At 44.5% G+C, this 26,814-nt stretch overlaps 1 protein-coding gene across 1 annotated transcript in view; it reads left to right on the top strand.

Annotated features, from left to right (window-relative positions):
• Nucleotides 1–26,814, top strand: part of MTX2 (metaxin 2) — a 119,206-nt gene that overhangs the window by 84,610 nt on the left and 7,782 nt on the right. Inside the window, exons 4-8 of the mRNA XM_030209235.1 lie at nt 648–720; nt 6,256–6,332; nt 20,371–20,463; nt 21,419–21,457; nt 21,884–22,009. Coding sequence (XP_030065095.1) covers nt 648–720; nt 6,256–6,332; nt 20,371–20,463; nt 21,419–21,457; nt 21,884–22,009 — 408 coding nt within the window. The remainder of the gene's footprint in view (nt 1–647; nt 721–6,255; nt 6,333–20,370; nt 20,464–21,418; nt 21,458–21,883; nt 22,010–26,814) is intronic.

Below are 26,814 nucleotides of genomic sequence, written 5' to 3'. Positions count from 1 at the left end.
ATAAAAACCCAAAATGATACAGCTGTTATCACTTACAAAATAAAGTAGGCTGAAAAACAGACTAACTACAGACAAGTAGGCAACAAAATTAAATCAGCTAATATATAGATCAGTGTGGTTCATGTGTGACACACTAAACACTGCAATTTGCAGCTGAACAAAGGAAAAACCCCTATATATCATTTAATTGTTGCTAACAATGATGTAAGGGAAATACAGACACAAGGGTGATCTGTCAGGGTGTTAAGAGAAAGATAGGTTGCAACATTTTCATCTGGGACTGGTGACAGAATTAGGGATCAGTTATGGAGAGTTCAAGTCCCTGACTTCCCAATTCTCAATCCACCCCAACCTGCAGCAAGCAAAAGCATGCTGTCTGTCAAATGTTTGGTGACACTTACCAGTTGTCAGTGACACAATGGTTGAGAATCACTGATATATAGGTTATCATGTGCTGTTTCTTGTTGTGCTTTTTAATGATTTCCTTAAAAAGATGCATTACTACAGCTGTGTAAATCTACCTATAATTATAGCATATTTAAGCAATTAACACATGTATTAGAAAATAAAGTTTGGAGAGCTAATTTAGATTTACTTTGCAAACCTGTGTTTACTGCCTTCTAACAAATGCTTTCCATTGTTTTTAGGCCTTTTTGAAAATGTGCAATCTTCCGTGCCAGGTGATTTGTAGGGCAAATGCAGAATATATGTCTCCATCTGGTAAGTGTGAAATTAATTTAAATTGCTGTGCTATTACCTGCATTTTTGTGCCATGGCAACAGTGCTTCAGATTACACAATAAGCTGTCAGTGCTACAAAATACATCTTGTCTCTTCTTTTGTATCCTAAAGTTTAATGTAAGTTTTTAATTTTTGTGCCCTCAAACTGCAATGTACTATGGATTCCAAAGAATTAAGTTCTGTTTTCCTGAATGGGAAAATAAATTATCACAGAGGTGGTTCTATAGGTCTCAACGGAAAAGATCTAATTATATTACTCTGAGCACTTCTTATGGTGCAGTGATGCCATGACACTTAAATGTATTTATTTTTGTGATTGATCATACTGAGTGACTTTAATCTACTGGATATGGATTGGAGTATCCTATCTGAAAATCTGAAAAATAGAAATAATTTAGTGAATGCCTTGCAAGGGGCTCTGCTCAGACAAATGGTGATGAATCCACCAGAAGAGGATCGACTTCTGGATAAGTACTTATGAACTGAGAAAGTGTGTCTAACGTCCAGGTGGACATCCACCTAGGCGTCTTGATCACTGTACTACACCCAACAACTGCCCCACTCCCCAAACTGCCCTCACAGCCCAGAAAATACCGCCACCCTCATATCTGCTGTTGCACCCCGCAAACTGCCCCATACCCAAAAACTATACCTTGCAACTTCCACATCATCCAACATTCTGCCCCACAACCAAAAAAAAAATAAATACCCTTCTGAACTGCCCATCCCTTAAAAACTACTTCCTGCAAACTTCTCTGTTCCAAGAAACTATCCTCAACTGCCCTACCATCATTCAAGCTGCCCCTAAACTTCTCTATGTCCAAAAATACCCCCTTCAAACTACCCCATACCCAAAAGCTACCCACAATTGATATAACACCCCACAAACTGCTCCAACCCCCAAAACAACCCACAGCAAATTTTCCCTATACACAAATTGCCCCATCCCTAATACTAGTCCCCCCCCAAACTACCCATACATAGTCCAAACTACCCTTCCCCCTCAGATTTACCACCCAAGTGCCCCGCTATCCTAGCTACCTCCTGCACTGGCACAGCACATGCCCAAGCACACACAACACAGATCAGAGTTTTATAAATAATACATGCATACATTTTATTTTCTTTGTTATTAATTCTGCTTGAAAACTACATTAAGAATCAGTTTTCTTATTGGTTGTTATGTGTACTGCCAAATGACATCTGTTCCTATTGGCAAAGTTTGCGATAGGGTGTATCCACATGTTGAGAGGGGATATGTGAGGTGTACTCAGAACTCAGGAGGTTAGGATTGCCAACTCTGTGGCTTTTTTCAGAAGGAAGCAAAATTTTATATTAATATCCAGAAGGTAGAATGATAGTATATCTGGACATTTTTCTAAATTTCAAATCTGTATGTGTGGTTCTGTAGTCTCTTCCTGACCCACACCCTCACCCCTTCCAAGAGTGAGCCTACCCTGTCTGCTTACATTATAACTAGCAAGACTGTGAATAGGGTCTAGCCAACGAAGACATCTCTATTCAGAGACTATAGGTAGGATCCAGCCAATGGGACGGCAGGGGGCACGAGGACTGAGGGAGGAGGTGATCTGGTGGAAGTTTTTGTGCTATAGAAGTGAAGTTTCTGCAACTGGAAGATAAATGAACCTCTTCCAAAAGATGTCACAATGCATTTGTACTGTATGGATGAAGCGGTTCCCAAGAGCTGCAAAATACATACACTGATTCACTGTAACATAGTGGTTAAGGAATTGTACCTTTCAAACTGCTAATCCTTTCATCTCTTCTCATGATCACAGACACATAGCAAGTGCACTCATTCATACCAAAACACAAACACGTGTTTAAAATTCACACAAACATTTATACCACCCCCACACACGAGTGTGCACACAAATTCAAGCATAGAAACACATACCAACACACATACACCCCGACACTCTCTTTCCCCCTCCTCCCAGTGCAGGCACACATTCATTTACAAGCAGAGGGGTTGGAAAGAATTGCACGAGCCTTGCTCCACATGCTTTCCATACTTGTAAAATAGCAGCTGTTACAGCTGCCACAGAGATCATTTTCCACCTTTTCTTGAGTAAGTACTCTGGTTTGTTGAAAAACAAGATTTTTCAGCAGTAGTTCAGAGATTAGTCTTTCAAGTCATACCTGAACTGGGGGGCAGCAAGAAATGTCCAAAGATCTTGTTCCCATAAAGGGAGTATTTGTGCATAGACACATAATCATAAACCAGAATTTTTGCACCAACAGGGTTCTCACTTCACAGTATTTCATACCTAGGGAGAAAAGGGGTGAAATTCTACACTGGTTCATTCACAGGCCTGGCAAAAGCCAAGCAGAGCTAACTTTGAAAATCAATAAGGAGAAAAGAGAGCAGTAAAGTGTGCTGTATCTGAAGTAAAACCTGAACGTTTTAACAGACTGGCAGAAAAAGCACTAATTTTATAGTGCTGACTCTTTGCAGGAAAAGAGCCATCTTTTCAAAGGAGAAATGTTTTGTTCTGGATTCATTTTTGTAAAGCATGTCATAATTGTTATTAAAACAAGCTCAGGGTATTGGGGGGGAGGGGTTAGGCGTCAAGATGGTGGTGTGAACTCTGCCAGCATCATAGCGGCTGCTTTTTGTTCAATATTTTACCTCTTACTCTTTAAAATACTTTACAAATGGAGAGAAGTCCGAGTCTATCCTTAGATGGCTTTGACTTTCATTGTGGTCCAGCAGCTGATTGAGAGATATGCTGGCAAGACCCCTCTTGATGCCAGTTTAGTTGTTCCCAAGTCTGAGGCCGATTTGGGAGCCCTGGCACAGTTGGGAACGGACGTCATCTCTTTATCACCAGCTAGCAGTGAGCCATCAACATTGTCAGTATCTCTGGCTGTGTAGCCAGGAGAGTTGCGTTTAATCTTACTCCTGACTTGGACTTGGATCTTCAGAAGTGGCTGAAGTGGGGGGGGGGGGGGGGGGGGGTGATGAGAACTGGACAAGAACAAGTGATAGAGAACTTGGAGGTGACGTCTGCTTCTGAGTCCTCTGGAATCTTGAGAACCCCCCGAGGCCACTGAGTCCATATTAGATTTCCAGTCCCCCTATATTTTTTAATTGGATGATTTTCTCTGGTCTCTCTCAAGTCTTCTACAGGCATGTCTCATATCTTAAAGCCTCAGAAAACCAAGGTAATTTTTTTATTATTGGAGAACGTCAACTTTTTGCAAAGGAAATCAGTTTAGAGCACCGACAGCCAATCTATCCCTCTCCTGCAACATCAAGACTCCACCTGCAATTCTGATCAAGAATTTTAAACATATATGACCAAAACATTTCTGGCTCAACCTTCCTTTTAGGTAGGGTTAAAGGTTTTTTTTTTTTTTTTTTTTAACATCTCTTAATATTTCTAACTTTGTAAGGAAGATATAAAGTAATACTTGCCTCCCTAGTGAAAGACAATCACTGTGGTGATTGGGTTACATGCGTTGAAAGGGGGATATAAGTAAGTTTAAAAATGCACACTCTAAGCATTGTAGAAAAGGGAGCTTCACTGACTGAGTTTGGAGGTGTGAATGTGACACTGTGTGGATAGTAGCTGTAGGTGTGTGAGTGCAAAACAGTGGTATTTGGGAGTGTGTGGGAACCAGGTGAATGTTGATTGGGGATGGGTGGGTTGTTGCTGTGGGTGCACAAATGTCTAGCCCTTGACTTTGAATACACAGGGAGGTGTGGTGTTTGTGCAAGTAAGTGCAGGGTTGTGCAGGAGGAGAGGGTCACATGTAACAGGGAAATAAGATAAATATGTGTGAGGGAGTCACCATAGACCACTCGGGTGAATATGTATCAGGCTGGGCAGAGTGTATATGTGTGTGTTCAAGGAGAAAGTTGGATATGTCTTTCTGTGTGTGTGTGAATGTTCTGTATTTTCTTCCCTTTGAATTCTGTGCTCCACACTCCCAATCACTCTGTTCCCACTTCCCTTTACTCTCTGTCTCTCCAACCTTATACTCCGTGCTCTTCTTGCCTCCTCCAAGCTTCCTCTCACAATTTTCAGTTAGTCAGTTCCTCCACCACTGCCAACACACTTAAAACTATGCTGCTGCAGGAAGCTGCCTCTTGGAGGGTTGGGTCACTGTGAGCATGATATTCTGCCACTGGGAGATCTGGGGGGGGGGGGGGGTGTCCTGCCAGTGGGGCTAGGTCCCTGCCAGCCTGCTGCTTCTTCTAGTGACAGGGTTTGGGCCCTTAATGGCCTGCTGATTGCTGTACCACAGCAGGAAGCAGCTGCTGCTTCTGTTGTTGAGGTTCAGGCCCTCAATGGCCTGTTGCTTACTGTGCTGCTGTAGGTTTCCTTTTGTTTTTTATGTTGCAGGAGTTGGGTCCCCATGGTGCTGACTTTCTTCTACCACCATTGCTGCCTCTGACCTGACCTCCCCACAACCCTGCTGCTTCTTGCTTCTGTTTTCAGCTTTGTCTACCCATTGCTTTGTTTGTGCATGTGCAAACAAACAATGTGTACAGATGGACAAATGGACAGACTGACCATCCCCAACAGGTGCTGTTCCTTAAGAGGGAAATCTGTAGGTAGTAGAAAATAAAGGCTTATGGCACTGTAGCCCAAACACAGCCAAAAGCTTGAAGTAGAAAGAAAAGAAAACTGCTGGGATACCAAAAAAGACAAGTGTGTGACATAATGGGGGTAATTTTATAGACCATTTTCTATGTGTTAGACATCTGGCTATTTAACACCGCCTACTATCCAGACACCAGTGCTGAATATCTGTTTTGTTTTTTTAGTTACAACAAGCAACAAAGCCCGTTTTGTGAAAAATGAAATGGGCCCTAGGAAGGCTCTCGTCTAAGCGATTTCTCCTTTCTTCCCTGCCCTCCCCTCCATGTCCAGCGATTCTCCTCTGCCCTGTCTTCCCATCCCATCCATGTCTAGCCATTCTCCCCTCCTCTCCCCTGCCCTCTTCTCCTTCCTGCTGGTCCTGCCTTTAAGCCGTTCATGTTACCTGAGGTCGCAGCGGTGGCAGGCTCAGCTCGCATCACCTCCAGCCTTCCCTTGCCTTCCCTTTGTGTCTCGCCCTCCTCTGATGTCATTTCATCTTTATGCGAGGGCGGGACACAGAGGGAAGGGAACGCGGGAAGCGAGCTGACGTCATCTCATTTGAATGCTGTTACGAACCCAGCCAGCCAGCCATCCAGGGAGGCAGAGTTACCAATTATTGTATAGAGATGGCAATTATTAAAATAAATAAATAAATCCCTGACTGGTGCTGATCAATATTGACCCAATAATTTATAAGTATGGTGAACAGTTAGTCATGTTATTTGATGTACCAGTATTTCTGTCAGGGTATAAGTCTCAAATCTGGTTAAAAGGTTTGTGAGGTTATTAAAATTTGTGTATTCTGAAATTCTCCAAATAATTAATTTTCATTTTTATTGCACAAACAGCTATTCTAGTTTGCATTGCATATAGCCACTTATCTTTTTTTTCTGTTGTCACAGGTAAAGTACCCTTTATTCATGTGGGAAATCAAGTAGTTTCAGAACTTGGCCCTGTAGTTCAGTTTATAAAAGCTAAGGTAAGAAAAGTAGTGTTTTGAGATGATTTAATTATGTCATCAGAAAAATATCACCTACCATTCTCTGATACAATAATATTTATATGGTAGAGGATGTGTAACTTCCTTAAACATAAGAACTGCTGCTTTCCATTTCAGCTAAATATATGCCGGCCAATATTGACAGCAATGTAAAGAGGCAGGACACACTCTGGCCTGCTTAAATCACAGGGAGCCGCCCAACCATTGATATTCTGCCGCAGTACACTAGGCAGTGCCACTGAATATCGTCTCTGATCGCCTATGTAAAAAGTGGGCAGGTCGGGGTGGTACAAGGGTCGGCACTGGGGAGGAACCGGGGGTTATGCGTATTTAAATTCACCAACTTAGCTATGCAGGCTCTGGCACTGAATATCAGCTGGGACCTACATAACCCTTTTTTTTTTTTTTTTAATCTCCCCCCCCCCCCCCCCTTGCTCCCATGAGCCCATGAAGCAGCCTGCCTCCTTACCTCCCCTTTCCTCTAGCCTGCCATCATACATAAGGGCCCTTTTACTAAGCCGCATAGGCCCTTGCAGTAATTAGAGTTTGGTGCCAAATTGGAGTTACCGCGTGGCCCTTGCAGTAATTTCAATTTTGGCGTCCATCCACTACGAGCGTCTGAAAAATATTTTTTATTTTCTGGCGCGCGTAATGGACGCGCACCAATTGGCATTTGATGTGCGTAGGTCATTACCATCCAGATTGTTTACCGTGGAGCTAGTTAGATGCGTTGGTGCTGGTCTCTGGTGCGTGTTTTTTTTTTCTGCAGCATATTCCTACCCAGTTCTTTTGTGAGTAGAGCAGGACCCTTACGTTCACTTTATTTTGGTTTTCTACCCTTTCCTTGTTTAACTTTTTAGTGTTTCTGGCTCTTCTAAGTTTTTTCTTTCTTTTTCGCAACTTGTTAGCTCCTGGTCACGTTAAAAAAAAAAGAAAGTCTCGTTTCTATTATTTTTTTTCAAAATTTCATCGTCTATTTCATTTGGCTATTTTTCCAATGTCCAAGAAACTATCCAGCAGTTTCAAAAAAAATGTTTGCGGTGCTGAAGGACCAGGTCTGTGCTGCCACTCACAACTGGTGCCTCAGCCATAATCAATTGCCCTCTCAGTGTAAACTCTGTTCTAAAATACAGAAAAGAAAAGAAGAGTAGAGAGGCCCAGTGTGAAAAATGTTTCAGTTCACAGAAGTCTGGTCCATTGACATTGGCATTGGAGGCATTGACCCAGGTGGCATTGGGAGCTGCACCCCAAGCTGGATATGCACTGACATTGAGGCAGTTTCCACTGTCCTCAACATTGGGCATTAATAGTGTCCACTTGGGACGAGCATCCTCAAACCCTTGAGGATTCCACTTCGTTCTTGGCAACACCGAAGGATCCAGAGCTGGACATTGAGCAAAGGCCAAGAAGTGTCCGCATCAATCCTCTTCAAAGCACGGTTCGAGGAGCTTTGGAGAACCAGTGTTGCCCAGTACCTGAGAAGCATCCACGCTATGAGGAGTGCTCCCCCTCCGTGGAAGCAGTGCCAATGTACTAATTTCCTCATAGCCGGGACTCCGCCTCCATCTTCTTTGCAGACTTCTGGCTGCACCTTTACTGATGCCTGCCCTCGAGGAGCAGCTTTAGGGTCATGTTACAAGAGGAACTGAGGTACATTCTGGCTCAATGCAACACCGAGGCAGGTACCATTCATAGTGCCACTCCAGCACATTCTGGAGATCCATGCTCTGCCTGTTGAATGTTGTTGTCACTAGTGCCTCGCCGGGCATCGGTGCTGGCACTGACTACTCAGGCCACTCAGCTTCACCAATTTGCAAATAAGCAGAAGGAGTGTTGAAAGCATATGGCTTGGGCCACTTTTGGTATGACGTCCAAGCATTGTGCCCATACAGTAGGTATCAGTATTTGAAGTCTCTCATGGCATATCTCGGACCTGAAACCAATAGTTCAAGTAAAGTTAATGGACATCTCTTACTGAAGTGATAACCTTTTTGGGGTCAAGATGGAGATGGTGACAGACCTCACAAAAAAGAGAACTGACACCATCAAATCCAGGTCACGACCTCCATTTCAGAAGATTGCAGGTGCAGGCCGAAAGAGTGCCAATAGTCTCAAAGGCTTGGTTTCACTCCTTAGTCCTGCCCTACACCACAGGCCCAACCTCTGCAGTCCTGCCCCTGGTAGCAGTGGACTCGGAAGCCCAAACCAGCTCCCTAATCTAAGCAAGGGACGAGCTTTTGACTAGATCTAACAGTGTAGCCAGTGTAAAAGTATGCATTCTGGATGACCTGTCGGTGAGAAGGAGGCTGAAGGTTTTCTAAGAAAGGTGGCCCTTTTTAACCTCAGACTGGTGGGTACTTCAAACAATCCAGGAGGGTTACACTCTAAATTGCCATCAACCCCTTCTCCAAATTGCCAACCAAGAGTGACAAAATTCAGCCCTCAGCATCAGGAAGTGCTCATAGAGGAATTCTCCTCCCTTCTAAAGGCACATGTGGTTGAACCCATAACCACCAGGGGAAGAGAAGAAGGGATTCTAATCCAAGCAGTTCCTTATACCCAAAAAGACAGAGGAATTTCGTCCCATCCTAGACCTGAGGTCCCTGAACAAATGCTTGGTCAAAGAAAAGTTCAGGATCATTTCCCTAGATACTCTGCTTCCTATGATTCCGGAACTAGATTAACTATGCTCTCTGGATTTAAAGAATGCTTACACCCACATTCAGATACATCCCAGTCACAAGAGGTATCTCAGATTTCAAATAGGGAAACACTACTAGTATCGCATTCTGCCATTTGGCTTCACATCCACTCCCAGAGTTTTTACAACATGTCTTGCAGTAGTCACAGCATCACCTCGCAGACTGGGAGTGCACATGTTTCTCTATCTGGACGATTGGCTGGTCAAGAACACGTCAAAGGAAGATGCCTATGGAACAATGCAGAGAACTTTTTGAGTGTTGGAACAACTGGAGTTCATAATCAGCTATCCCAAGTTCCACCTGCCCCTAGTGCAGCAGTTGGAATACATTGGAGCCCTGCTACATACAGTTTGGGCTTGAGCCTACCTTCCTCAGGTGATGCACTCATTTGCATCACTCATCAGGTTTACACCAACCAGCAGGTCACAGCTCGGAAGATGCTGAGGTTACCGGGCCAATTGATTTTCACTGTACAAGTCACACCCATGGCACACCTCCATTTGTGAGACTCCGTGATGTCAGACCTTGAGGAATCTGAAGGATGTCATCTCAGATTTACAGCAGTCACTTCTTTGGACAATTCAAACCAATTTGACTCAGGGACTATCATTTCAAATTCCTCCATCCCAGAAAATTTTGACCACAGATGCATCCAATCTGGGATGGGGTGCTTATGTAGATGGGCTTCACACTTCACAGTTACTGGTCCACTCAGGAGATTCTGTTGCTCAACAATCTCCTGGAGCTCTGGGCAGTTTGGAACGTTTTGAAGGTTTTCAGAGGTCGACTAAGGAGCCAAATTGTTCTCATTAAAATGGACAATAGGTTGTGATGTACTAGCTCACCAAGCAGGGAGGTATGGTATCTTACCCCTTGTGTCAGGAAGCAGTCGGGATGTGGCAGCGGAACCATGGAGCTATGATCCTCATCGCTCCTGGCTGAAACGGATCTGGTTCCCTCTTCTTCTGGAGATGTCCTTCAAAGAACCTTGGAAACTGGACTGTTTTCTGACCCTCATCACGCAGAATGAAAGCACCTCAACCTTCAGTTCTGTCTTTATGCAGTGCTCCATGGCCAGTTAAGTGTTGAATATCACATTTAACCAGCTATAGTGTAGCTGGCTCTGGGAACCTGGAAATTCAATGCTAGAGCCCAGACATGGCCAGGTATTGAATTTCCAGGCATAACACCTGCGGCGGTCAGCAATACACTGAGTGCTGTGGGCTGAATATCAACAGTTAAGTTTATATTATTTCTAAATTTCTCTTATTTTCTTTCCACCTCCCTTCTGAATTGTGGAGTAATATGTACATATGTATTTAAATATACATGATCATAAAAACATCTGGATTCACAAATTTTAAGTATTCAAAAATTCATGCTAGCTGCCTACATTTCAGACAGTTTAAATCTATAAATATGTGCATAAACCAAATCAATCCAAATGTCAAATGAAACTTAATATAGATAAGGACCAAGTGATGCACATGGGGGAATAATATTCAGACTACAGGTACACAGTGCTGGTTCCTCAGTAGGTGTTACTGCTCAGGGAGCAGTTTTGATTTCATTGTGAGCAGTACTTTGAAATCCTCAATTCAATGTGCAGCAGATTAAAAGAAAATAAATATGGAATATTATAATGTCCCTTTCCTCGTCATCAAGCAGATGAAGCCATTACGTATGGGTTGTGTCCATCAACCAGCAGGGGGAGATAGAGAGCACTCAACTTTTCACGGTGCCTCATGGCCAGCCAGCTCCACTGCCTCTTCAGTATTCTCTATCTCCCCAAGCAGGGTGGCTGCAGCTTCTTCGAGCTCCATCAAAAATCTGCCCGGGGGTGGCTCCTGGCTTGCCAGTTGTTAGCTGGGGTGTTAGAGGCTATAGCAGCTTCACTTTAAAGGCACATAGGTTAGCCCTTTCCCTGCCTTACCCATGCCCCCGTGGATGTGGACATATTAGCTTGCTTTTCCCTGTCCTTTCCCACTCAGTGGATGCAGGCACATTGGTTTGCCTTTCCCTGCCTTTCCCACTCATCTGAGCCTCCGGAGTTCTTATTACCTCTGCTTTCCTCACAGCGTTAAAAAAAAAAAAAAAAAAAAAAAAAAAAAGTGGAACAGAGGTTTTCCTTTGATTCTTCTATGGGACCGGAGCTGTGATACTCGGTCCGGTGAGGTAAGAGTGTTTTCTGACTCCTCCGGGGTGGGCCCGCGATCGGTTCGTTTTTGGCGGAAACCGCCATTTTGAATTTTCCCGCCGTTTTCGGCGATGGCTGCAGAGAATGTAAAGCGCTATTCCCGGTGTGGTAAGCGCAAATCAGCAGCGGGGCTCTGTAAATCGTGCTGTACAGGTGTAAGAGCCGGCCCGAGCATGGCGAGCGATGATTCTTCCCTCTCAGAGCTGGCAGCGGACTCCATTTTGAATTCTCCGCATGGTGCGGACTCCGTAGAGACGGAGAGCCCTGAGCCTGGGGGGTGGGGGGGGGGACCTCGAATTGAGGATATTCAGGGAGCGGCTAGCCCCGGACGGGGTCTGGGTGCCCAGGGCGAGTTTTCCTCCCCTGATTTTGTGTTGTTATTGCATAAAACATACATGTTGAAAAGAGCTCTCCCTCAAGGGTCGTCTGAGGCCCCTTCTATTATCTCCCCCCCCCCCCCCCCCCCGGTGGATTCTGGCCTGGGACTGCCCGCTGAGGCTATTTTCCCTGATAATTGGCATAAAGAAAAGCGTAGAAGGGCTAATTCCCCCTTCAGATTGTGGTGCACCTCCCCCCCTCCCCCCCCCCCCCCCCCCCCCCCCGTGGTCGGGCTGTGAGGATTCGGAGAGTTCTGGCAGGCGTTCGTGGTCTGAGGAGCCAGATGTAAGGTGCAGAATTACCACAGGATCTGATGATCCCTCCCGCGGTGAGGATTTTCCACCGTGATGAGCTGCCAGCGCTTATTTCAGATGCCCTACCAGGTCCTTTCTATTGAAGAGCCTGACAGTGGCACGGCCTCCTCTTGTGAATCCTAGGATGGCTAGTACCAAAAAGCCTGCTCGAGCCTTTCCTTTGCATGACTCCATCCAAGAGCTTATTTCCGCTCAGTGGGCTGACCCCGAGGGACCTTTGAAAGTTTCCAGGGATATGGGGCAATTATACCCTCTGCGTGAGGAGCATTTGGCTCGCTTTGCAATGCCTAAAGTAGATGCCGTAGTCACTGCGGTGACAAAGAGGACGACCCTCCCTGTGGAAGGAGGAGTTGCCCTGAAGGATATACAAGACCGTAGGCTGGAAGCAGCACTTAAACGGTCCTTTGAAATTGCAGGTCTTACTGTTCGGGCGTCTGCATGCAGTTGTTATGCTGCTAGAGCCTGCCTGGCGTGGTTGCAACAGGCAGTGGAACAGCCCGGAGATGGAGCGGAGCCGTTCTCGGATGTGGCTCCGCGGCTGGAGTCGGCCTTGTCCTTTTTGGCTGATGCCCTTTATGATATTGTAAGAGCTTCGGCTAAACAAATGGCAGTAGCAGTGGCAGCTCGCCGTCTTATTTGGCTACGACATTGGGCAGCGGACATGGCCTCTAAGCAAAGGTTGGTGAAGTTGCCCTTTCAAGGCCTTCTCCTATTTGGTGAGGAGTTGGAAAAAAATAAATAAATAAAATTGTTAAAGGCCTGGGAGATCCTAAACCCCAGCGCTTGCCTGAAGATAGGCCGAGGCCTTCCTCCAAGGGCCAGGCGGTCCACTTCTCTTATAGTCCTCGCTTCCGTGAAGCTAGAAGGTACCGCCCGGGGCGTTCTGCTGGGTTCACTTCTCGTGCCCGTTTTTCAGCAGAGGAACTCCTTTCGCTCGGACAAGCGTTCCGCAGCCATCGGCTCTAGGCCTGGAGTTCAGGGGCGACCCTCTCGATGGTGCGCCGGCCCCCTCCTCGCTTCCTGTCATCGGAGGACGTCTTTCCCTCTTTGCCGAGGAGTGGGCCAATATTTCCTCAGATCAGTGGGTTCTGGACATGATCAGAGATGGCTACAGAATAGAATTCAACGCCCCAGTAAGAGACGTGTTTGTGGAGTTCCGATGCGGTTCTGCCGCCAAACAGGCGGCGGTAGAGGAGACTTTACAAGGTCTGTTTCGGTTAGGGGCCGTGTCCCCGGTACCTCCCGCCGAACACGGCTACGGCCGATACTCCATCTACTTTGTGGTGCCGTGAAAAGGTGGGTCTTTTCACCCTATTCTGGACTTAAAAGAATTAAACAAGTCCCTGAGAGTACGGCATTTTCACATGGAAACCCTGCGCTCCGTCATTGCTGCGATACAGCCAGTCTCACGTCTCTAGACCTGAAAGAAACTTACTTGCACATACCAATTTGGCCCCCCGCACCAGAAGTTTCTGAGTTTTGCGGTGTTGGGAAAACATTTCCAGTTCCAGGCCTTGCCTTTTGGCTTCACCACAGCTCCCCGAACCTTTTCGAAGGTAATGGTGGTAGTAGCTGCTTTGCTCAGGCGAGAAGGTATCAGGGTTCACCCGTACCTAGACGACTGGCTCATCAGACTCTGTAACAGAGAGCTATCAAGCTATAGCCAGAGTGGTCTCAGTACTTCAATCTCTAGGCTGGGTCGTCAATATGGCCAAAAGTCACCTGACCCCCTCGCAATCTCTAGAATATTTGGGGGCCAGGTTCGACAAAGACTTGGGCTATGTATACCTACCTGAGCTAAGGCGGTGCAAGCTTCAGAATCAGGTCCGTCCGCTCCTGAGGATGCCCCGCCCACGAGCTTGGGACATTGTCCAGCTGCTGGGATCGATGACAGCCACATTGGAAGTGGTGCCCTGGGCGAGAGCGCACCTGAGACCTCTACAGTATTCCCTACTTCAGAGATGGTCTCCAGTGTCTCAGGATTATCAATGCAGACTTTCTTGGCTCCCTGCGGCCTGACTCAGCATGGTGGTGGCTCTCAGACAGCATGCTGCGGCGAGGAATGCCGCTGGCGCTCCCCGATTGGTGTCTAGTAGTGACAGATGCCAGCCTGAAGGGCTGGGGCGGCCTTTGCAAGGGGAAACATGCCCAGGGTCTATGGACACCCGAGGAGTCTGAGTGGTCCATCAACCGCCTGGAGTTGAAAGCGGTGTTTCAGGCGCTTCTGGCCTTTCAAGTGACCCTGGAAGGATTGGCTGTCAGAGTGATGTCGGACAACACGACAGCAGTGGCCTACATAAATCGACAAGGCGGCACTCAGTGCAGAGCACTGGCCGCGCAGGCCGAACAGATTTGCCACTGGGCCAAGCTGCATCTTCAGTTTCTGTCGGCAGCTCACATTGCAGGTCAGAGCAACATGCAAGCCGATTATCTAAGCAGGCATCAGATCGATCCAGCAGAATGGGAACTAGCAGACGAAGTATTCCTGCAGATATGTACCAAATGGGGCAAGCCTGTGATGGATCTTATGGCGACAAATTGAAATGCCAAAGTCCCGTGCTTCTTCAGCAGACAGAGAGATCCTCGCTTGGCAGGGTTGGATGCCTTGACTCAGCCCTGGCCTCCGGGCCTACTGTATGTGTTCCCTCCGTGGCCCTTGATAGGGCGCATGCTCCTGTGGATTCGGCTGCACCCAGGAGAAGTGGTCCTTATCGCCCCGGATAGGCCCAGGAGGCCTTGGTATGCGGACCTCCAACAGATGCTAGTGGAGGCTCCCCTTCCTTTACCTCTGGTACCGAACTTGTTGTCACAGGGCCCGGTAGCCATGGAGGACGCCTGCCGCTTTGGTCTTATAGCATGGCGATTGAGAGGGCGCAATTGAGGGACAAAGGCTATTCAAACACAGTCATTTCCATTCTCCTGCAGGCCCGCAAGCGTTCCACTTCCGTGGCTTATGCCAGGATTTGGCACCAGTTTGAGTCTTGGTGTGCTTCAAAAGCGATCACACCCATGCAGTCTCCTGTCTCACCGATTCTGGACTTTTGCAGGATGGTGTACAAATAGGCTTGGCCTATAATTCCCTGTGGGTGCAAGTGGCAGCGTTGGCCTCCCTTCGTGGTAAAGTCTCCAATGACCTATTACTGGCTAAATCCAGAGGTCAATATTCCATCCTCATTCTTCTTGATCTTTCCGCTGCTTTTGACACTGTCGATCACAGCATACTTCTCGATACCCTGTCCTCACTTGGATTCCAGGGCTCTGTCCTTTCCTGGTTCTCTTCCTACCTCTCCCTCCGCACCTTTAGTGTTCACTCTGGTGGATCCTCTTCTACTTCTATCCCTCTGCCTGTCGGCGTACCTCAGGGTTCTGTTCTTGGTCCCCTCCTCTTTTCTATCTACACTTCTTCCCTTGGTTCATTAATCTCATCCCATGGCTTTTCCTACCATCTCTATGCTGATGACTCCCAAATCTACCTTTCTACCCCTGATATCTCACCTTGCATCCAAACCAAAGTTCAGCGTGCTTGTCTGACATTGCTGTCTGGATGTCTCAACGCCACCTGAAATTAAATATGACCAAACCGAGCTTCTCATTTTCCCCCCCCAAACCCACCTCCCCGCTCCCCCCGTTTTCTATTTCTGTTGATGGCTCTCTCATTCTCCCTGTCTCCTCAGCTCGAAACCTTGGGGTCATCTTTGACTCTTCTCTCTCCTTCTCTGCTCATATCCAGCAGACCGCCAAGACCTGTCGTTTCTTTCTTTACAACATCCGTAAAATCCGCCCCTTTCTTTCCGAGCACTCTACCAAAACCCTCATCCACACCCTTGTCACCTCTCGTTTAGACTACTGCAATCTGCTTCTTGCTGCCCTCCCACTTAGTCACCTCTCCCCTCTCCAGTCGGTTCAAAACTCTGCTGCCCGTCTCATCTTCCGCCAGGGTCGCTTTACTCATACTACCCCTCTCCTCAAGACCCTTCACTGGCTCTCTATCCGTTTTCGCATCCTGTTCAAACTTCTTCTACTAACCTATAAATGTATTCACTCTGCTGCTCCCCAGTATCTCTCCACACTCGTCCTTCCCTACACCCCTTCCCGTGCACTCCGCTCCATGGATAAATCCTTCTTATCTTTCCCTTCTCCACTACTGCCAACTCCAGACTTCGTGCCTTCTGTCTCGCTGCACCCTACGCCTGGAATAAACTTCCTGAGCCCCTACGTCTTGCCCATCCTTGGCCACCTTTAAATCTAGACTGAAAGCCCACCTCTTTAACATTGCTTTTGACTAGTAACCACTTGTAACACTCGCCTCCACCTACCCTCCTCTCTTCCTTCCGTTCACATTAATTGATTTGATTTGCTTACTTTATTTATTTTTTGTCTATTAGATTGTAAGCTCTTTGAGCAGGGACTGTCTTTCTTCTATGTTTGTGCAACGCTGCGTATGCCTTGTAGCGCTATAGAAATGCTAAATAGTAGTAGTAGTAGTTGAAGGCGTGTCTTTAGCTGCTCATCCAGATGTGGCACGGTTTCTTAGTGGGGTGCTTCGGCTCTGGCCTTCCGTGCGAGCACCCTGTCCAGTTTGGAACCTGGGGCTAGTTTTGAAGGCCCTGCAGGCTTCTCCTTTTGAGCCGCTTCGGCGAGCATCGGAGAAAGATTTGACACTAAAGGCCGTTTTTCTTGTGGCCATTACGTCGGCGAGACGGGTGTCAGAGCTCCAGGCGCTGTCCTCTAGAGACCCATTTCTGCAATTCTCAGAGTCCGGGGTCACAGTTCGGACCGTGCCTTCCTTCATGCCTAAGGTGGTTTCAGCGTTTCACCTAAACCAGCCTATTTTCTTGCCCTCCTTTGATAAGGAGGAGTTTCCAGAATCTTTTGGGCAGTTGCACCTGTTGGATGTGCACAGGACTCTGCTGCAGTATCTGCGAGTTACTATCTCTTTCAGGATCTATTATCATCTGTTTGTTTTGCTATCAGGTCCTCGCAGAGGGTCTCCAGCGTCTAAAGCCACTATTGCCCGCTGGCTCAAAGAAACTATCTTTTCAGCTTATCTGCTTGCCGGCCGGTCTCCGCCTGTAGCCTTTAAGGCGCATTCTACCAGAGTGATTTCTTCTCTTGGGCTGAAACTGGAGCACTCTCTCGTCAAGAGATATGCAGTGCAGCAACATGGGCTTCTAAGCTCTCTTTTGCCCGACATTACAGGCTGGATGTGGCTGCTAGGAGGGATGCGCGTTTTAGAGCACAAGTGCTAGCGCGTGGTGTGACCTGTTCCCACCCTATATAGGGATTGCTTTGTTACATCCCATACGTAATGGCTTCATCTGCTTGATGACAAGAAGGGAAAATTAGGTTCTTACCTTGGTAATTTTCTTTCCTTTAGTCCAAAGCAGATGAAGCCATGAGCCCTCCCTGTATGATTGTCTGTATGCGTGAATCTGTTCAGGTTCTGTTTGTTGTTTCCTGAAGTTTCCTTCCTTGGGAGAAAGTTGGAAAACAGTCTTCAGATTCATGTTCACTTATAGGAGGATGAGTCCATTCCCTCCAGTTTATGTTTTGGAGGATGAGTTTATTCCCTCCAGGAGGTTGCGTGTATCCCCTCCAGTTATACAATAAGGAGGACGAGTTTATTCCCTCCAGGAGGACGTATTCATTTCCTCCTTTTGGAGTTCATAGCCCTTGTTAGGGGCCATCGTTCGCTGTGAGGAAAAGTTCATGTATTCCCATTGCGGTTTGCCATACTGCTTTGGAAGCTTCAAATACTGAAGAGGCAGTGGAGCTGGCTGGCCATGAGGCACTGTGAAAAGTTGAGTGCTCTCTATCTCCCCCTGCTGGTTGATGGACACAACCCATACGTAATGGCTTCATCTGCTATGACTAAAGGAAAGAAAATTACCAAGGTAAGAACCTAATTTTCCCATTGTGATGTGTTAAGGGAAGAAGAAAGGAAGGAAGGAGATTTGGATTAAGTTCACGCAATAGGGGATTAAGGGTCTCTTTTACTAAACCATGCTAGCGATTCTCAGCCCAGCAAATGAGAGGAAGCCCATTCAGTTCCTTTGGGTTTGCTGTCAGTTGTCACATGGGAATCACTAGCGCAGCTTTGTAAAAGAAGCCCTAAATGACTTGCCCAAGATCACAAGGAGCATCAATGAGATTTGGTTTCCCTGGTTCTTTGCCACCATTAAGCTGTTCTCCAGTTTTCATTGCCACATGTCAAAAAAAGGTTTAGCAAAACTAGAAAAAGTTGAGAAAGGAGTGAGAAAATGGTTTAAGAAGATATAGAACAACTTGTTATGAATAAGGCTGAATAGATTAAATCTTTTTAGCTTGGCATAGAGACCACTGAGCAGTCATGACTGAGGACTGTGGAAGAAATTGGTCATTCACTCTTACTGGTAGTACTAGGATAGGGGACATGCCATGAAACTAGCAGCAGATTTTTAAAAAAAACATATTTTAGAAAGTATTTTTATTACAGTCATTAAACTATGGAATACATTGCAAGAAAATGTGGTTAAGGCAATTAATTTACAGTTTCTTGAGGACAAGCCTATTAATCATTACTTATCATATTTTCTTGCATTTCTCCTTCTTCAGGAAGTGAGAAACAGATAATAGTTTTTCCTTTTCCAGAATCTGACATGTATTTCCAAATGACCCAACTGACCACTCTGAAACAGGATGGCTTGAAGACTCTTTGGTCTGAATCTGCTTCGCACATCTTATGTTTTATGTCTGGCTGGATTGAAAGAAAGAAAGAAAGAAAAAATCTTTTCAGCAGGTTAATACTGTGTCATATTATCCAGGTGTGCTAGGATCAAATATTCGCTAAAGTGGGAAAATAATCATGCCCCATCAGAAGTAGCATCAAAATGATCTAGAAATGTTTAGGGTGAAATAATACAGTTGGGCACTTTTTTTACTTTTACCCCAATTTCTATAGATAATTTTGAAGATAAACCCTATACGCAGTGTAAGATCAAAAATATTTTTTAACCAATGTTGTATAGTAACTAAGTAAATGTAACTTGTTACTGTACTTAAGTAAAAGTTTAGTTACTTTTACTTGTAAAGAAGTATAGAAAAAATTTACTTTTACTGAAGTAATAATTTTACCAATTTTTATTACCTTTACCTAGTTACTTCTCATGCTTGCAGTTAAAAGTAAACAAGTAAAAGTGACAGAGACCTAAATAATGATTCCCCAGTAAACCAAATGAAACAGCAAAACCTGGAACAGGATTTTGAAATTGCAAACCTTTTTGCACAAACAGTGGATCATCTCATCTTAAATTTTGGTATTCAGGGAACACAGTCTATGAGAACAGTATTGTTGCCTGTGCTTGTTGAACTGATTAATAGTCTCCAGCCAAACAGAACAGTGATGAGTTAGGTCACTTTGAGGCAGAGATGAAGCTAAAGCTGGTTGCAGTTCTTGGTGAACAGACATATATGTCTCTATCACAACAGACTTCTGGACATCCCATGTAAAAATTTTGCATTGGTATGACAGTCCACTGGATTGATACTCTTGCTTGTCTGGCATTAAGACTGAAGAGTTTGCATACATATGACATTCTTGCATCAGCTCTTGAAGATATTCAGAGTTTGCCATCAGACGAAAAATAGGACAACAGACAATGATTTCAACTTTGTGAAAGCCTTCTCTTTAATTGGACAGCATGACAATGATAACGAAGATGAAGATGCAAGAGATGAATTAGCACTACTACTAATACAAATGATAATGACAACGATGATGATAAAGCATTCTTTGCTATAAGGAAGTCAAGTGTTTCAGACTGAGATTCCTTTGATCAATACCTGCAGACCCAGTTTAAAAGCATCAGTAATATTGCTGCCTGGCCTGATTTGAGGGAACTTTTTATCAAACTAACAATCCAGTTCCTGATAGTTCAGTTGTTGAACACCTTTTTAGCTGTGGTGGATTAAAGACTCATAAGCGCACTCACATGAGTGGCAGTCATTTTCAAAATGTAGTTTTAGTAAAAGTGAAATAGATTGAATTGTAGAGCAATAAAATTGTTGGGTTAAAAATGTTAACAATAGTTGCATTCACTGTAGTTATACTTTTACTTTTTACTCAAAAAGTATTATATTAGGCAGTAACTTTTTTACTTTTACTTAAGTAATTTTTTTAATGTGTTCTTCATTTTACTTTCACTTAAGTATTAAAATATACATTTATTTTTACTTAAGTACTTTGACCTAGTACTTTCAACAGCACTGTTAACTATACTGTTGGCAGATCCCAACCTGGATTCATCTTGGTTGGATGATATTTGTTCATTCTCCAATATCATCTTCAATATGTTTTGAAACTTTCATGTTTTGGAATAGTTTGCTGAAGTAAAATTAAGACTTTGAAACCCTTCCTTTCAGTGCATTGATGCTTTGTGTCCCTTCAGGGTCATTCACTTAGTGATGGGTTGGATGAAGTCCAGAAGGCGGAGATGAAAGCTTACATGGAACTAGTCAACAACATGTTGTTAACAGCAGAGGTACAGTCGCAAACTAGTAACTTGTATTATTTGTTGAGTACAGGAAGAAAAAACAAAACTATTTTTTGGATGGAACTAATTTTCCAGCACCTCAAATAATGAAAAGGGTAATTTTAAACAGTAACTTTGAATTTACTTAACAAAAAGTGCTTAGCTGTTCAGCAGGACACTTACATTCAAATGAATTCTGTATAATTTGCTACAGTCATGTGTTGGTTGCACTGTCAGTCACACTCTAGAAACCATATTTACACTGATTTTTAGAGACATTTACTGATTACTTTTGTTTCCTTAGGGTCCACTTTATGCCTCTCTTTCAAAATTGTTAACAGTTTTGAATATAAAATACAATAATGATTTTTATCATAGGACAAATAGACTACACTTTTCTCCATATTTCATCCAACTGAATTGTATTTACACATTTGAAATTGCCTTCTCAACAACGTCCATCCTGTGTGTAGGCAAAAAGTGTGTATGTCTTTCTTCTGCTGAGAAAAAGGGTGTTCCTGGTGGTAGAGGTATTAGTGCCTTTTTTTCCATAATTTTTGATGGGCCACTGCAATAGTTAACTAATAAATCTGTATGTCAACATAAGTAACTGTATTACACATCTATTATGTGTGAAAAGAAACTTTACATGGAATTGTTTTTTTAGATACAAGGTAAATCAACTGCACAACTTAGAATATTCTGTCTTTAGGTGAATATTTTCAGAACTTTAAATTTAATATACGCTATATTTGATACTCTAATTTTCAGTAGTATTGAGGTTAGCATACAAGCTGTATTGGTCCAGCAGTTCCAAAGCAGCATCATTACCTTAATTTAGTGTTTAAGAACACATATGTCAAAATTATGTAACCAGGATAAATATAAGATGACACGCTATGCAGTATTTTTGTGCTGGTTTTCTTCTGTCTTTGACTAGTAGCAAGTGTTCTTTTCTTTATAGTTGTATATTCAGTGGTGTGATGAAGCTACATTGGAGGAGGTGAGTGGTTCTGAAGCATTTATCTTAGTTAAAATTTAATGAGAAAACACTTTTGTTCACAATTGCAAGTCCCTACTCATAAATTAAACATTGAGGTTTATACCATTAGTGATATTTTCACTTACTTTCATTTTGCTTGCACATATGCTTTAGGGAAGCTATGTATCATTGTTTAAGATAACTGATTGCAAACTTTTTATGTTAAAAAAGGATATTTTAAAATGTTAATTTTTCTAAACTGTTAACTATAAATTTCTTTAAAATATCTAGCTATTATATGCCAAACCATGGAAAAATTTGCACAGTGGAAACTTTCATTGTTTTTATAATAAATTGTGAACTTTTGTATTTATTCCATAATCGTTTTTTTTCGTACTAAACATTTTTTTCTTTTGTCTCATATTCTCCCATTCTCTCACTCTCAAGATTACTGAACCTAGATATAGTTCACCATTTCCTTGGCCTCTTAATTATATTTTGGTCTATCAGAAGCGATGGGAAATTCAACGCAAAATGAAAGCAATTGGATGGGCCAACAAGTCTCTTGATCAGGTCTGTCAAATCTGATAGATAATACTAAATCACACGTTTTGTAATATTATAATGTGAGTTTATTATCTTCAGATTCTTAGGCATGATAACAGGAAGCTGTCTAACCCAAGTATTTTGCTCTTAATATAAGCCTCTTATTGCTTTTAAAAAAGTGTAATTAATATTTATGCATATGCAGCAGTCCAATCCATTGCTTATATAGTACTGTAAAACACAAACTGAAACAATTTGTATAAATTCTAGAAAATTTCTTTGGGTACAATTATGATATAGTCGGGGGGTTTTTCTTCGTTTCTTAACAGTGGTAATCACACACACATTTCTCTTTAACGTAAAGAGAGTATTTTTTAAAAAATAACGTTTGTATTTTAGTATGCTGTATAATGACTTATCTTCCTTTTCCATTGCGTAACTTCCCACTTTTCCAGAACCTGTGGGATAGTTGTGTCCATCAACCAGCAGGTGGAGATAGAGAACTGAAAACTGAGCTGAGACATATCTCTCTTGGCATCCAGTCCAGCTGCTCAGTATTTGCTATCTCCAACAGGTGGATGGATACACTTTACACCCTCTGGTTCGAAGTGACTTGCTTTTGGTCCAATTGGTCAATTGGTCCCCAGTTGTGCTTTGTGGGTGGCTTGAGTCTGCACAGTCCTATCTGGAGGTCTTCAGATCCTTGTCTGTGGTGCCCCCTCAAATTTACCACTTCCCTTCCTTTGCCTTTTCCCTGTTTTCTTGTGGAGCTTTCCTTTTCTAGCTCAACAAAAAAAAAAAAAGGAGAAGAAAAGAGGTTTGCTGGAGAGCATGGGACAGGGTATTAGTCCTGAGCTTTTCTCATCTGGGTAATACTTGTGGAGACTGTGAGCTTAGGAAGAGCAACCGGCAGTGGTAAGTCCAACTAAAGTTTGACTTGGACCTGCTTGGAAGGCTGCATGTTCTACTTGATGCAGGGGAGGGATCCTGACGTACTGCTTGAGACACTTTGTGGTGTGCTAGTAACAGTCGGGTGAATGGAGACTCCCGTGGAGGCTGTTAAGCAGTGTTCCCGCTGTGGGACCCACTGGCATCAAGGCGTTGCAGTGCATGCAAGCCGGGAATCTGTGAGCTGTGGAGGAAATGGTGGCAGCATATCTTCGGATTCAGCGCAGACAAATATGTCAGGGTCTTTGGGCTCTCCGGCAGGGCTGGTGCTCAGTTTGATGCAGGAGAGAGTAGAACGGGTGTCATTTTGTCGGGGCTGACTGGCATTGAGGAGCAGCCTCTGGCTCATCACGAGTGGAGCAGCCTTTGACTGATCACATGCGGAGCACAGCTGCCATTTTACAACCTCAGAGCATTCAGCTGCATCGGGATCTTTGTTTTCTCTGGAGATTATATACCGAAGCAGGGATAGTCAGATTTTGCTACAAGGTGCTTCAGTTTTTCACCTTCTGTCCTTCCAGCTCCTAAGAGATCTCATTTAGACCTCCAGATAGATGAGGCTATCTGTGCTTCTCTCGTTATCTGATGTGGCTCGGGTCTGTTCTGAGGAGCCATTCTTGAAGGAGCCGTTACAGGACGGAGAACGCCCCCTGAGGAGGGGGATGATAATGCTTCCTGTGATTGTTGAAAAGGAGCCAAGGCATTTGAGGTTCAGGCCATGCTCTGGACCATTGTTCCAGTTCCCTAGGCCAAACAGGGACAAGGCAGCTATTCCATCTACTTCATTGTCCCAAAGAAGGAAAGCACCTTTCATCTGGTCTTAGATCTCATAAGTCTAAACTGCTGCCTCAGAGTATCCCACTTTTGCATGGAGACACTAAAAGCAGTCATAGACTGTTCAAATGGGAGAATTTCTCACCACCCTCGATCCCAAGGAGGCATACTTGCATAAACCTATATGGCTGCCACATCAAAGGTTTCTACATTTTGCAGTGCTGACCCGTCACTTCCAGTTTAGGGCTTTGCCCTTTGGTCTTGCCATGACTCCAAGAACATTTACAAAGTTTATGGTGGTGATGGTGCCATTCCTTTTGCGCCAGAGAGTCAGAGTTCACCTGTATCTTGACGATCATTTGTGCGCTGTCCTATTCAGACAGTATGGCGGTGACGGACTAAGTTGTCTATCTTTTACAGTCACTGGTTTGGGTGATCATTTTTGAGAAGCGCAGACTAACTCCATCACAGACGCTGGAGTATGTGGACATTCTGTTTGTCACTTCAAGGGAGAGGCTGTTCCTCATGGAGTGCAGATCGAAGCTGGTTTAACAGATGTCTTCTCAGTCAAGGCAGGACCAAGGTCTGGGACTATGCCCAGGTTCTGGGGTCAGTGACAGCGGCAAGAGCTCATAGGCATACCCTACTGATCCAACTTAAATGCCCAATTTCAGCAACACAACAAAACTAAAGAACATAATGGACATGACACAACTCTTCCATTGTACAATTCCCTAATGGGGCTGTACCCCATGAACTTTATCTTACCACAACATCACTTTGTATTTGTTTGCACCGGAGTCTGCAACGCCTCTCCAGTACTATGTAAGCCACATTGAGCCTACAAATAGGTGGGAAAATGTGGGATACAAATGTAACAAATAAATAAATAAATATGCGGCTGTTACAGGAATCTCTTTTCAGTCGTTGGTCTCTGGTGTCACAGAAGTATGACCTTCATCTTCCTTTGACACCAGTTGCCAGATGGAATATGTGGTGTTGGTTGTCACCTATGAATTTGACTATCGGAGCGCCCTTTCCGATAACACAATGTGAGGTGGTGACAATGGATGCCAGCAAGTTGGTTTGGGGAGCTCATTAAAAGTTCCATCTGCAGAGAACACCTGGACAGAACAGGAGTCTCAGTGGTTGATAAATAGCTTGGAGTTCAGGGCAGTGCGGAATGCCTTACATTACTTCTCTCCCTTTCTGGTGAGGACCCTGGTCCGAGTTTCCTCCAACAGTGTGAAGGAGGTAGCTTATATCAACAAGCAAAACAAGACCCGCAGCTGTCTGATGATGATGGAGGCAGCCTCCCTCATGAGTTGGGTGGAGAAAAATCTTCTCTGCTTGTCAGCAGCTTACATTGCTGGGTCCTTGAATTTGGAGATGGACTTTCTCAGCAGGCAGTCCTTGAACATTGGAAAATGGGAAGTATCCAGCCAGGGTTTTCAGCTGATAGTGGATTAATGAGGTTCTCCACTTCTGGACTTGATGGCAGTGAAAACGAATGCCAAAGTGCATAAGTTCTTTAGCCTTTGGAATGAACTGGGATTGATACCCTACTACATCCCTGGCTGGAGACGCATCTCCTGTATGTCTTTCCTTCTTGACCTATGGTAGGCCACATGTTGAAAAGGATCGCATTGCATAGAGGTTGAATAATTCTTGTAACCCCAGATTGGCCATGGAACACAGATCTTATTCAGTTGCTAGACGGTGTGTGTGTGGGGGGGGGGGGGGTCCTCTCTGTCTTCCACAGGTACACCGCCAACTGGAGCAAGGTCTGATGCTCATGGAGGATCCATGTCCCTTTAGTCATATGGCTTGGCCATTGTAAGGGCTCAGTTGAGACTAAAAGGTTATTCTGATTCGTTCATTGCTACTTTGGTTCAGGCTTGGAAATGCTCTATATCCATAGCATATGCAAGGGTGTGAAGGACATTCGATGGCTGGTGTTCTGATCGCAAACTTTCTTCCTTCTCTGCTCAGATCATCCTAGCGTTTCTCTAGGCAGATCTTCCGAAAGGACTGGTGTTAGGTTTTCTTAAAGTTCAGGTTGCGGCTTTGGCCTGTTTCAGGGGCTGGCTACAGAAGACATCTCTTGCGGCTCACCCAGATATCATTCAGTGCTTGCGAGGAGTGGGTCACTTGCCACCTCCCTTTTTGTACGTCATGTCTAGAGTGGAACCTTAATTTAGTCCTTCGGGCTCTTCAGATTCCTCCTTTTGAGCCACTCTGGATGGCCTCCTTGAAGATCTTACACTAAGTACAGCATTCTTGGTGGCTGCTGCATCAGCACATAGGGTTTCAGAGCTTCAGGCTCTTGTCGAGATTCTTTCTTCACTTTTTGGAAGCAGGGATCTCCCTGCACGCATGGTTCCTTAATTTAATCCGAAAGTGGTATCAGTATTTCATCCCAACTAATTTGTGGGGATTTTGTCCTTTTACAGTATTCTTCCTTGAAGATTCTTGGATGTGTGTAGAGTCCTCGTAAGATGTCTGGAAGTCACGAATGAGTTTCGCAAATCAGACAGACTGTGCTTTTTGGTAAACAGATACTTAGCATCATGGCTTCCAAACCCAAAATTGCTAGATGGCTGAAGAAGCCTATCACTTAAGCATATTTACTTGCATGGAAGCAGGCTTCTCAGGCCTTGTGGGCTCATTCTATGAGGCGTACAACGACATCCTGGGCGGAGACTACCTTACTGTCTCAGGTGGATATTTGCAAGGCAGAGATATGGTTGACGGCGTGTACCTTTGTCAAGCACTACAGGGGGAACATTGCAGCATGATCAGAAGCCAGTTATGTGGCTTCAGTCCTTAGGGTAGCTGCACCAAGATCCCAACAACTCTAGGGATTGCTTTTGAACATCCCATAGGTTCTAGAATAGTGGGAAGCTACGTAATAGAAGGAAAAATTAGGTCTTCTTGATAATTTTCTTTCCTTTAGTCCTTCCCACTGTTCCAGAGGCCCGCCCTAGGTTTCTGAGATGTTTAGTTGGTGCGAAGTAATGGGTCAAATAATGACTGTCACCTTGCATGGTGCTTCCTGTATATCTCTTGTTCTCTACAATTTGTCCAGAGATCAGTGAGGTCCACACATG

This window comes from Microcaecilia unicolor, chromosome 7, assembly GCF_901765095.1.
Source record: "Microcaecilia unicolor chromosome 7, aMicUni1.1, whole genome shotgun sequence".
Lineage (NCBI taxonomy): Eukaryota > Metazoa > Chordata > Amphibia > Gymnophiona > Siphonopidae > Microcaecilia > Microcaecilia unicolor.
This window is presented reverse-complemented; position numbering and strand designations above follow the sequence as displayed.